The 13,887-nt window shown below is 33.6% G+C and overlaps 1 protein-coding gene across 1 annotated transcript in view; it reads right to left on the reverse strand.

Annotated features, from left to right (window-relative positions):
• Window positions 1–282: 282 nt before the first annotated feature.
• Window positions 283–13,887, reverse strand: part of LOC133326276 (type-2 histone deacetylase 1-like) — a 73,261-nt gene continuing 59,656 nt past the window's right edge. Inside the window, exon 4 of the mRNA XM_061534958.1 lies at window positions 283–352. Coding sequence (XP_061390942.1) covers window positions 296–352 — 57 coding nt within the window. The 3' untranslated portion in view covers window positions 283–295. The remainder of the gene's footprint in view (window positions 353–13,887) is intronic.

A 13,887-nucleotide genomic window follows, 5' to 3' on the forward strand; every position in this document is an offset into this window, starting at 1 on the left:
ATGCAGTAACTTCAGTGTCGGGAGAAAGAAAAAAACTTTACCTATTCGGAGTTCGGGAGAAAAAAATCTGCATTAAGACCATGTTTACTGCAATATCTGAAAATGCTTTTATCTGCCTTAGTTTTGTTTTCCTTCTTTTTGGAGTCGTGAAAAGTGGCTAATCTTTAGGCCTTAGCAGGTTATCAAATGCGAAATTATGATAGCTTCTTTGTTATGTCTGCTTCGGCATAAGACAGACAGTCTGTCGGTACGGATAAGTTTGGATTCTGAAATACCGAAGAAGAAAAATATTGTTTTACTTACCGTTACGATTTTCACTATCGGCTGGTTTCATTTGTATGGGATGGTGCATCTGTAAGGGGAACAAAGGAAGACAATTTGTTAATGGAATAGGCATAGATTTATAAAGAATATATTTTTATATTTATCTATATCTATTTATCTATATAGAAGGCGTGAATTTTTTTATGGAGTTTTTAGGGAATTTTTTAAGGTTCTATAGAAAGCTTGGAAGAATTTTTCAGGACTCGTTACAAGGCGTGGATTTTTTAAAGAATAATTTTTCAAGGCCCTAGAGAAGGCGTGGATTTTTTTAACGAATATTTTTTCCGTGGATTTTTTAAAGAATAATTTTTCAAGGCCCTAGAGAAGTCGTGGATTTTTTAAAGAATATTTTTTCAAGGCTCTATACAAGGCGTGGATTTTTTAAAGAATATTTTTTCAAGCATCCACACAAGGCGTGGGGTTTTTAAAGAATATTTTTTCAGGGCTCTACACAAGGCGTGGATTTTTTAAAGAATATTTTTTCAGGGCTCTACACAAGGCGTGGATTTTTTAAAGAATATTTTTTCAGGGCTCTACACAAGGCGTGGATTTTTTAAAGAATATTTTTTTAAGGCTCTTTAGAAGGCGTGGATTTTTAAAGAATATTTTTTCAGGGCTCTACACAAGGCGTGGATTTTTTAAAGAATATTTTTTTAAGGCTCTTTAGAAGGCGTGGATTTTTAAAGAATATTTTTCAAGGCTGTGGATTTTTTAAAGAATATTTTTTAAGGCTCTGGATTTTTTTCAGGGTTCAAGGTTCTGTAGGAGACGTGGATTTTTTAAAGAATATTTTTTAAGGCTCTGGATTTTTTTCAGGGTTCAAGGTTCTGTAGGAGACGTGGACTTTTTAAAGAATATTTGTTCAAGGCTCTTTAGAAGACGTGGATTTTTTAAAGAATATTTTTTAAGGCTCTGGATTTTTTTCAGGGTTCAAGGTTCTGTAGGAGACGTGGATTTTTTAAAGAATATTTGTTCAAGGCTCTTTAGAAGACGTGGATTTTTTAAAGAATATTTGTCCAAGGCTCTTTAGAAGACGTGGATTTTTCAAAGAATATTTGTTCAAGGCTCTTTAGAAGGCGTGGATTTTTTAAAGAATATTTTTTCAAGGCTCTGGATTTTTTAAAGAATATTTTTTCAAGGCTCTGGATTTTTTAAAGAATATTTTTTTAAAGCTCTGGATTTTTTAAAGAATTTTTTTCAAGGCTCTATAGATGTACCTAATAATTTATGCTGAAGAATTTTTCAGGGCTCTATACAAGGCGTGGATTTTTCAAAGAATATTTTTTAAGGGCTCTATTGAAGGCGAAATAAGTTTTGAAAGCACACCACAGTTTGGTCCCTCTCCCAAAAATTAATTACAATCAATGAATTTCTCAGCCTCCGCTCTTATTTAATATTCTGCTACAGTTTACCCATCATTAAGTACTTAATTCCGTATCTTTATCATAGACTTTTGGTGAGGTATGCTGTGTAAACAAATGGACCCATTGCCTTTAGCATCGTCGTAATACCACTGCCAACCCAAAGGGATACTCCTTCAAAGTCAATATATAGAAACGTGTGCGTGATGATAGCAATGTGCGTAATATGCACACAGACACACATGCTAACCATCTCCCACCCATAGAGGCAACTGTGGGCTACATAATGAGTTTACTGGGGGTTAGGGATGGGTCTGGTCACACTTGTTTACCTTTTTACACGTTTCATTACATTTCTAAATAATGAATCCTGTCGATTGTTGTCGTATGTCAGGCGGTTAGCCTGTCGTCATTTTCGGTTATTGTGGTTAGCCGTTAATGTTTTTGTTTATTTTGTTTGGTCTCTTTCACTCTCCACCACCCCTCACACCTATTTTGCTCTTCAATAATTAATGTCATTAATTGTTAGTATGTGTGTGTAATTAATTGCAATGTCCTGGTCGTCAATTTGGTCATTTGGGTATAGGATCGAACATGTGTGTGTGTGTGTGTGGATATGTACATATGTGTCATTTTATTATGTTTATTATATAATTAATTGTATTTTAATTACATTTTATTTAAACTAGAAAACAATTATTAGGATCGGTTTTGTGGAAGTGGAGGGTGGTTCGAATTTGAAGAGGATGAGTGGACAAACTTTACATAATACCATGTTCATCAAAAGTACAGTTCCAGAGGAAATTCTGAACAGTAATATCGAAATGAAATATATCATAAATAAAACTTGGCCACAAGGGTCTTAGACTTTTTTCTGTGGAATAAAGACACCAAGGAATAATGGGCAATGAAAAATAATTCTTAAACAAATCTAAGAAAAATATTCTTCATTATGGAATAAAAATTCGCTATCAAGGGTCTCAGATGTTTGTCTATACAATAAAACTTTGAGATCGAGGGTCTTAGATTTTGTCTATAAAATAATACTTCGACAATGACGGTCTCAGATTTTTTCAATGGAATCTCTCTGCCATAAAAATTATTTTTAAGAAAAATCATTCGTGGATTAATTAAGAGAATAATTTTTCTAGGATCTATAGAAGGCGTGGATTTTTTCAAGAATATTTTTTCAAGGCTCTATACAAGGAGTGGATTTTTTAAAGAATTTATTTTCAAGGCTCTTTAGAAGGCGTGGATTTTTTAAAGAATATTTTTTCACGGCTCTTTGGAAGGCGTGGATTTTTTAACGAATATTTTTTAGGCTATATGGAAGGCGTGGAGTATTTAAAGCATATGTTTTCAAGGCTCTATAGAAGGCGAGGAATATTTAAAGGAAAAATTTTCAAGGCTCTATAGAAGGCGTCGAATATTTAACGAATTTTATTTAAGACTCTATAGAAGGCGTGGAATGTTTAAAGAATATTTTTTCAAGACTCTATAGAAGGGGTGTAATATTTAAAGAATATATTTTTTCAGGACTCAATTGAAAGCGTGGTACAGGGTATTATGTCTTTGTGCATATGTTTGTAACAGGCAAAAGGAAACGAGATAGACACATGGTTCCTTTTGAGAATATGCATAGAATCACTTTCTGAGTCGATTTATGCATGTCCGTCCTTCCGTCTGTCCGTCTGTAGATGTTAAATTGTAAACAAAGTACAGGTCGCATTTATAATCCCATTTGGATGAAATTTGGCACAAGTCACTTATTTGGCCCAAGGACGAACCCTACTGAAATTGGGAAAAATCGGTTCAGATTTAGTTATAGCTCCCATATATATTTTCGTCCGATTTAAGGTAAATGGGGCATCAAAGTCCCTCTATATCCTTCGATTTGCATGAAATTTGGCACATAGTACTGAATTAGGTCCATAATGATGTGTGCCAAGTTTCGAGAAAATCGATTCAGATTTAGATATAGCTCCCATATATAGTTTCGTCCTATTTAAGATAAATGGGGCACAAAAGTCCCGCTATATCTTTCGATTTGCATGAAATTTGGCACAGAGTACTGAATTAGGTCCAGAATGATGTGTGCCAAGTTTCTAAAAAATCGGTTCAGATTTAGATATAGCTTCTTATATATAGTCTCGTCCGATTTAAGGTAAATGGGACACCAAAGTCCCTCTATATCTTTCGATTTGCATGGAATTTGGCACAGAGTACTGAATTAGGTCCATAATGATGTGTGCCAAGTTTCGAGAAAATCGATTCAGATTTAGATAAAGCTCCCATATATAGCTTCGTCCGATGTAAGGTAAATGGGGCACCAAAGTCCCTCTATATCATTCGATTTGCATGAAAGTTGGCACAGAGTACTGAATTAGGTCCATAATGAGGTGTGCCAAGTTTCTAGAAAATCGGTTCAGATTTAGATATAGCTCCCATATATAGTTTCGTCCGATTTAAGGTAAATGGAGCACCAAAGTCCCTGTATATCTTTGGAATTAAGTCTAGAATGATGTCTGCCAAGTTTTGTGAAAATCGGTTCAGATTTAGATATAGCTCCCATATATAGTTTCATGTAAATGGTGCACCAAAAACCCTATATATCAGATCTATATATATATATTTTTTTCGTCCGATTTAATTTAAATAATGTGCCAAAGTTCTTATGTTGGATAGCGTACTGAATTTAGTCCAGAATTTTGTGTGCCAAGTTTCGTAAAAATCGGTTGGGATTTAGATATAGCTGATATGAAGTAATTGACGCACCAAGAAACCAATATATGTCTGATAGGAACTAAACGTACCGAAATTAGTGTAACTTAACCTGTGACAAGTTTCGTTGAAATCGTTTCATATTTGGGTATAACTTCTATATATATTTTCGCCCGATTTTAAGTAAATTGTACATCAAACTCCTCATGTTTGTCAAATTGACATCAAATTTTGCACAACGTACAAAATTGAGCCTAGAATAACGTAGTTACGTTTTCTATAAATATAGACATAGCCCAACGGATGACCTATTGATATTTGTTTGAAGTCGATTTTCATACTTTTGTCCCAAATGAATGACATGCTTATGGATAGATCTAGTCCGATTCACATTTAGATAAATATCACATATTTTATTTTATCCAAATTCATGTTAATAATGCTATATAATATACACATAGTGGTGAAGGGTATCATATAGTCGGCCCCGTCCGACTTTACTACTTTCCTTACTGGTTTTATGTATATTTGTTCAAAGCTCTATAGAAGGTTTGGATTATTTCAAGATTATTTTTTCATAGCTCTTTAGAAGGCGTACGTTTTTGAAGATAAATTTTTCTGGGCTCCATAGAAGTCGCCGATATAAAGAATATTTTTTTCACTTCTCTATAGAAGGCGTGGATTTAAGAAATATTTTTATTACGTCTATAGAATCCGACACCAGGGGTCTCCAATTTTTCTCCATAATCACACTTCGTCACAAGGTTCTCATTTTTTTATATTCGATATACCCATTATCTTGTAATATTAATTGACAATTGTATTCCTTTAGATCCCAAGATTTATTTCTATTACATATCAACATTACCTTCAAGGGTCACCAAAATACAACAACAACATTGCCAATACTATTTACTTAGCAAGGTGAACATTGATTTCACAAGGTCTTTATAACAATTTCGATAACCTTTAACCTTTCCAAAAATAGAAGCAATGGAGGCATGAAACACAATATTCACCACCAATCCGTAGGTGTACATTGAAAGTTTGTCACCCGTGTAGATTAGACACATTATGAATAGCATCATATAGCAAAACGTGTTAACTGCCTACCACCCACGACTAATGTAAACGTGTTGCCTATGTCGTATTGGAAGAAAGTAAGGTAACATTGTTGCACAATCAGATTTAAACGGATAACTGGCCATTAAAATGTTGTGCAGACATGTAAAATGAAAATCTCTGAGTTGGTGTGTGTGTGCGCACAACAACAACGAATAGAAGTTCATTGTGAGTGAGGTGGGTAAGTGACTCTATGGCCATTTAAGCTTCCATCCACTGTTTGTTAAAGAAATTAGCATTTTGTTGCCACGTCCATAGAGTGTGAGCATCATCATCAACACCTACCGATAAAATGGACGCTGACCGTTCGAAATCTTTTGTTTTCTTTTGGCATTCAGGCATGCATTTCTCAGATGAAGACTGTCCTCCTCCTATTTTCTGTGTGCCATCACACATGTGAGCCACATGTATGGATATTTCCATGAAGTTGTGAAGGATGACAAATGATGGAAAATACGTTCTACTAATGAGGGGTTTACTTTAAATATTAACTTTAATTGTATCCATAATCTTTGAAATGGGATTCATATTGAGATCAACATTTTAAAATCAAAAAAATATTTGACATGTTAAAATGTCGTTAACAAAAATCGCATAGGTCCATATATTTCTGCAAGGGTCAATGACCTCATATTGAAAAATTTCGCCAAGAAGCACTCTTGAGGATCACAACCTTTAAAATCCAACAACAATATGAACAAATCAATCACTTTGGTTGGTCGAGCGGCTATGTCCAAACATGGCCCTACAATGAATATTTTATACGCACAGGTTATTAACTTCTCCGAAATGCAATAGCTTCAATTGGGAAATACGGGTAGGACCTTTAAAACTATCGAAAAAAAAAAATAAATTTATGCGAGGAGACCTTTTAGCTTCTGAGAACCAGAAATACCTCAGTTGAAATATGATGCTATAACCTTCAATATATGACGGAACTTATGTTGGACTTAGGTGTAATATATTTTTTTAGGAACTTATTGTACCATCTGTGGACCTATAATACTAAATTCTTGCCAATTTGAGCAAAAAAATATTTTACAATCTGAACTAATCTTCTTAGAATCCGTAATACCAAATTACGGACACTTAGGTTTCAACGTGTGAATAAAACCCTAAAATGGGGTCTGACCTATAAATGGAGTCTATATTCAAGATGGACCAATTTAGAAAAATTTTTGTTGGGGATATTTTACAATTTGAGAACCCTCTATACTAAAAATTGCGATAAGGGAGCTAAAAACGTCATTAGCGCAGCATTGTATTCGCACGGGGCCGACCATATTATACTCTACACAACTACCACGAAACTATAACTTTCTGTGGATCTATATTCCGAGCCTGTGCAATATTTCCCGATATTTCTCACCTCTTGACCGATTAGAGGTCAACAGCTCCTCTTTCTTACCCTGGCATATTTTCCGAATTTTATTTTTCCGGTATGAAAAATATTCCGTAGAATTGATTTTTTGTAATTTTCAAATAAAAATGTGGGTCTATTTGACCAGCTAAATATTAACCAAATATTATGAAAATATCCATCTGTATATTAAAAGGTGATCTAAAATCAGTATTTCGGTTAGGCCCTTACCATATACAAATATGTGGGAACTATTATATGAGGTCTATGTAGAAATACATATCTGTAGTACCAAATAACAGCGACTTTGGTTTGTATATACGTCTAGATAACTCAATATACAAACAATGAAGCGGGAAATTTTTATGAGGACAAATTCAAACACGTATTTATACTGACAATTAACTGTAAGGAAATATTTTACCTTCTAAGAAACCGAAATTAGCTTCTGAGAAACAGAAATAAAAATTTAAAGCTACTTCGGTTAGAAAATGCGCTAAGGATTTTTAAAATATCTTAAAGATTGCGGAATTTAAATAGGGTGGATATGAGTTCCGCAATACAGGGCCGGGCCTTATTTGGGACCTATATTATATGAAACGAACTCGAGAGAATAGTTCCTGGACGAATTGATGGTCAGGTAATGTTTTTAGACGAGCTGAAGGACAATGAATTTTTTATAGATGTCGGTCACAGTCCTTCAATACTTTGACCGACTGAAGCATGGAGTTTTTTGCCGAGTTATTGGAATTTTCATAAAATATAGTTAAATATAGTTAATAAGGAAACAAAGACAATTCTTTTAGCAAAATCATACGAATTGGTCGGAATATAGCACACATTGTGCGAACACAAATTATGGCCAATGCACTTGAATGACAGACATGGGCCTACATTGCAAATTTTTCGGCGAGGAGGAATTTTATTCTTTGAGATTCTGAAACACTTTCCTAAAGCCAAAAACAAGTGAAATATGCGACAATGGAGTGGGACCCTTAAAAAAGACATGGCTCACAATATATGCCTATATTGCCAATTACCAAAACCCATCAAATTACACCCACGTCGTATTTGCAGGCTATCCCCAAATGTGGAACTGTTTCTTTAATTTTAAAGTAAAACTTCTACATCTTCTCGGAAGTGCCCCATATTAGCTTTTAGTCAAGTGTCCTCTCAAACCTGTGTTTTCTTTTGTTTTGAATCTTCATTTGTTTATCTGCCTTTACAAGGATGCTTTTAAAACATTTCGTTAAAAGGTGTGAATTGTGGATGACAATGGAATGGGCAGAAGCACTGTCACCCATTAGGTCACTACCGATATGTATGTATACATATGTACTTTATAAATGGTCTATTCTAAATGAAATTTTAAACATTTTAGAGTGTCATTGTACTTTTGTATCCATGTTTGTTTTTGGACATTTTCATTTTTTGTTCGTTGTATGAAGCCGGTAGTTGGTAAATCCTTTCAGGTGTTTACCCAACATTTGAATACTGTTTTTATAGCTAATTGAAATGAAAATTAAAAATGAATTAATAAAAAAAATGTTTGCTACGTTGGGCTTACACGAGTGGAATAACAAACACATTGAGAGCACAGACAGGGTAAAGTGCTCTTGAGTTTTTGTCAACGACTCGGAATATTTGTTGTAATTTTTTGATAAAATTTGATTAAAAAATCGACACCTGAGATAGCCATCAGGAAATTATATTTCAAAATTTCTCGCTCGTAATGGGCCTTCAGAAATAACCTTTAGAAAAATGTTTGTGAAAAATTCACTACTGTAATAGGTTTAAAATTTTTTACTTCTTCGGAAAATTATTTCTCAAATCCACGCTAGTAAAAATCCTTTAAAAAATTACTTGTAAAAAATCCACGCCATGTGATAGCCCTCAGAAAATTATTTTTAATAAATCCATGCCCTTTAGTAGCCTTCAGAAAATTATAAATATAGCCCTTCAGATTTGTCTTTTTTTTTTAATCCAGGCCTTGTGGCAGCCCTTCAGATTCGTTTTTTATACCCTTCACCACACAGTGGTACAGGGTATTATGTCTTTTTAAGACGATTTATGCATGTCCATCCGTCCGTCTGTTTGCCCATGTTAAATTGTGAACAAAGTACAGGTCGCATTTATGATCCGAATTGGATGAAATTTGGCATTGGAAAAATCGGTTCAGATTTAGATATAGCTCCCATATATATTTTCGTCTGATTTTATGTAAATGGTGTACCAAAGTCCCTATATATCTCTCGATTTGCACGAAATTTGAAACAGCGTACTGAATTAGGTCTAGAATGATGTATGTTAAATTTCCTGAAAATCGGTCCAGATTTAGATATAGCTCCCTTATATATTTTCGCCCGATTTGAAGTAAATAGTGTACCAAAGTCCCCATATATCTTTCGATTTCCACTAGGTCTAGAATGATGTGTGTTAAGTTTTCTGAAAATTGGTCCAGATGTAGATATAGCTCCCATATATATTTTCGTCCGGTTTAATGTCAATGGTGTACCAAAGTCCCTATATATCATCCGGTCCAGATTTAGATATAGCTCCTATATGTATTTTCTTCCGATTTTATATAAATTGTGCACTTGTATGTCCGATTGCCACACAATTTTCTACAATGAACTGTAGTTAATCTCTGCCAAGTCTCATTGAAATCGGTTCAGATTTTGATATAGCTTCTACATATATATTTTCAACAGATTTAACACCAAATTGACACAAATTTTGCACAACGTACTGAAGTTAGTATAACCTAGAGGAAGGATATAAATGCTTCAACAAGGTGGGTCCAAACGGCACAAAATATTGCACTACCTACTGACGTTAATATAACATAAGAAGCAACCCTATATCTGACCGAATGAAAAATTTAGTATAGGTGGCAGAATGACATGTTTATGGATCCATTTTCATGTTAATGGTCCTTCAAAAATTCGACGTCTGTTAGTATTCATCTGTTGAATATGCCAAAGTAGTGAAGGGTATCATATAGTCGGCCCCGTCCTTTTGAGAATATGAGTAAAATCATTTTTTGAGCGAACATGATCCGATTTCAATGAAATTTGGCACATGTCAGATATTTGACCCAAGACGAATCCTATTGAAATTATAGAAAGTCGGTTCAGATTTAGATATAGCTTCTATATATACTTTCATCCCATTTTAGGTAAATGGTGCACCAAACTCCCAATATTTGTACGATTAATACAACATTTTACTCAGAGTACTAAATTAGGTCCAGATTGATACATGCCAAGTTTTGCTAAAATCCGTTCAGGTTTAGATATGGCTCCCATATATAGTTTGTCCGATTTTTTGTGAATGATGCACCAAACTCCCAATATTTGTCCGATTGAGACAAAATTTTGCACAGAGTATTGAATTAGGCCCAGATTGATGTTTGCCAAGTTTTGTTGGAATCGGTTCAGATTTAGATATAGCTCCCATATATAGTTTCGTCCGATTTTATGTAAATAGAGCACTAAAGATTCAAATTTAGGCCAATTGACACACAATTTTGCACAGCGTACTGAAGTAGGTCCAAATTTATGTATGCGAAGTTCTGTTGAAATCTGTTCAGATTTAGATTTAGCTCCCATATATAGTTTCCTTCGATTTTATGTATGTGGTGCAAAATTTTGCACAGACTACTGAATTAGGCCTAGATTGTTGCATGTCAAGTTTTGTATTGGATTTTGTGTGGAGATAAATTTTGGATAGCGCACTGTGTCCATTTATATATTGACATTAAATTTTTCATAAATTTCACGTTGGTACCCTAAGTGGTCGGCCCGTCCGACTTTTGAACTTTCCTTACTAGTTTAAGTCCACGCCTGTGATAGACTCTCAATTTTTTTTAAATCCATGTGATAGTTGTTTGAATAATTATATTTAAAAATTCTACGCCTTGTTATTGCCTTCAGAAAATAATTTTTAAAAAATCCATGCCTTTTGATATTCCTCAACAAATTATTTTTACGATCAATGTCAGCAACAGCTTCTAAGAAAATTATTTTTGAGAAATTTCCTATAGTCTGGATTAACACATGAAACTCTCTACGATTTTCTTTTGGATTTATCCTTCCTTGTCACTTTTTAAAACTCCTCTCTCTTTTAAGAACTTGGCAACTCTGCATACAAAAGTTGCATGTGTAAACCCAGATTTAGTATTTTTTTTTTTTTTAATATAAATCCACCCCTTTTTTAATCCTTTAGAAAATTATGTTTTAAAAACGCTGGAATAAATTGTTGTTATTTTTTTTTATACCCACTTATTAAAGTATTTGTAATTTTCATACGCCACCCTGGCCATTAATTATGCGAACATATTGATCATCCGCTCCCATGTACTATCCTCTATCCTTTAAATTCACATCCCCCATCTATTCTACATTTATTTTTATCCTCCTAAGTACTTAAAAACTAACCATATTTTTTTCACGTGCCATATTTAAACTGTTATTATTCTCCAGCTAAATACCTTTAAACTTATTGAATGAATACACAAACCAAGAAAAAAGAAATCGGATTAAAATCACATCAAGCGTAGAACAATTACAATTTGAACAATACCATCAAGAATAGACCAATGATTAGCAGCTAAAAGCTCTTCAGAAAGACACAGAGACCAATAACAGATTCCACTGACACTGAGTGCACATTAAGGATTTTTCAATTAAACTCTCATCATCAACGTCGTCGTGGTCGTGGTCGGCGTCGTCGACGTCCTTGTCTTAATCGTTGTTTTGGACATTGCTGTAATTATCATTAAGAGTAGAGTCTTTAGAACCAACCATTCGAAGGATCAATGGATATTATTATTTTTTAGAAAGGTAACTTCTGTTCTGACAGCTAAAAATGGTAAAACACAAAATGACAATGGCTTATAAAAAGTTTTATTGGTAAAAAAAAAACGGTAATAATTTCAAATGTCAAAACAATCAGGTGTAACGAATGATGGACGAATTACTTTATGGTTTGTGGGTTGCAGAAAAAAAACATAGCTGTATTTGTGTCAGAGGGAGAAATATTAAATAATAATCCGATGGATGGGAAGGTACTCGGAAATGGATTGGGGAATAAATGATCAATGTGTATATTGGGGTGGTTCTTCAATGGCTCCATTGAAGTTTATGAAATTAAAATATTTCACAAATGTTTAGTTGTATCCGAATCCATATTCTCTATTATCACGAAGTTCTCGGAATTTTTATATTGTCAATTTTATATATTAATTTAAAAACTTTGGACCATTTCAGAATGTCCTGTCAATATTTCAAAAATTATTTTTTTCACACACCATTCGATCTTTATACCTGTCATTTGTTCAGCCATTTCTATGTTTTACATTTTTCCCCCAACTACAGTAAATTAAGTCAATAAAGTTTTCTATGATTGTTTTTTATTTGAACTGTCATCATCATCGTTCCGAACAACAATGATATAAAACTATCGATGAACTACATTTAAATGTCATGTCAACTTTGTTGACATCAACCAACTTTATGTTCTATATAGAATATTGTCAATTTAGTTTTATTTCTGTGTTCCGTTTCTGAGCTGTTTTTTGTTAAAATATTTCCGACAGAAATTGGTTTTATAGAATCAAATTGAAATTGAAAATATGTGTGTTGACATATAAAACAACTATGCACGCACACACACACTCACACCCATGCATTTCACAGGAATTGAATAGCCAGTTATGCTTTGAACGATGCAATGGACAGTTGTGAAAAGGAATTTATTGGAATTAAAAGTTAACACTGCAAAAATTGTTTTATTATATTGTATTAATAAAAAATATAGAAAAGTATAAAAAAATATACTAAAATTTATTGGTTTCAAATTTTGAAATATATTTAATATTGAAAGGAATACCGAGAAATATTTATACACGAATATGTTGGTCATTATGGTGTGGATGTCTTTAAAAATAATTTTTCGGAGGCCTATCACAAGGCGTGACTTTTTTTAAAATAATATTCTGAAGGCCAATTCAAGGCGTGGATTTTTATACCCTTCACCACTCAGTGGTACAGGATATTATGTATTTGTGGATATGTTTGTAACAGGCAAAGGGAAACCAGATAGACACATGGTTTCTTTTGAGAATATGCATAGAATCACTTTCTGAGTCGATTTATGCATGTTTGTACAGGTACAGGTCGCATTTATAATCCGAATTGGTCACTTATTTGGCCCAAGGACGAAACCTATTAAAATTGGGAAAAATCGGTTCACATTTAGATATAGCTCCCATATACATTTTCGCCCGATTTAATGTAAACGGTCCCTATATATCTTTTGATTTTCACGAAACTTGGTACAGCGTAATGAATTAGGTCTAGAATGATGTGTAAAAATCGTAAAAATCGGTTCAGATTTAGATATAGCTCTCATATATATTTTTGTCCAATTTATCGTAAGTGGTGCACCAAAGTCCCTATATATCTTTAGATTTTCACCAAATTTGGCATAGCGTACTTAATTAAGACTAGAATGATGAGTGTTAAGTTTCCTGGAAATCGGTTCAGATTTATATATAGCTCCCATATATATTTTCCGATTTAATGTAAATGCTGCACCAAAATCCCTATTTATCTTTCGATTTGCACGAAATTCGGCAAAGCGTACTGAATCAGGTCTAGAATGGTGTGTGTAAAGTTTCGTGAATATCGGTTCCGATTAAGATATAGCTTCCATATATATTTTCGTCCGATTTAATGTAAATTGTGTACCAAAGTCACTATATATCATTCCCTATATTTTCTTTCGATTTGTCCGATTTCCACACAATGAACTGTAGTTAATATAAATTAATCTCTGGCAAGTCACCTTGAAATCGGTTCAGATTTTTCATTCTACATATATATTTTCGTCCGATTTTACACAAAATAGGCACAAAACTTTGCACAACGTACTATCTGATTTATGTAAATGGTGCACCAAAGACCCACAGTTAGGCCGATTCATACAAAATTTTGC

This window comes from Musca vetustissima, unplaced genomic scaffold, assembly GCF_032173495.1.
Source record: "Musca vetustissima isolate MV318-11 ecotype Yass unplaced genomic scaffold, APGP_CSIRO_Mvet_v1 utg12705, whole genome shotgun sequence".
NCBI lineage: Eukaryota > Metazoa > Arthropoda > Insecta > Diptera > Muscidae > Musca > Musca vetustissima.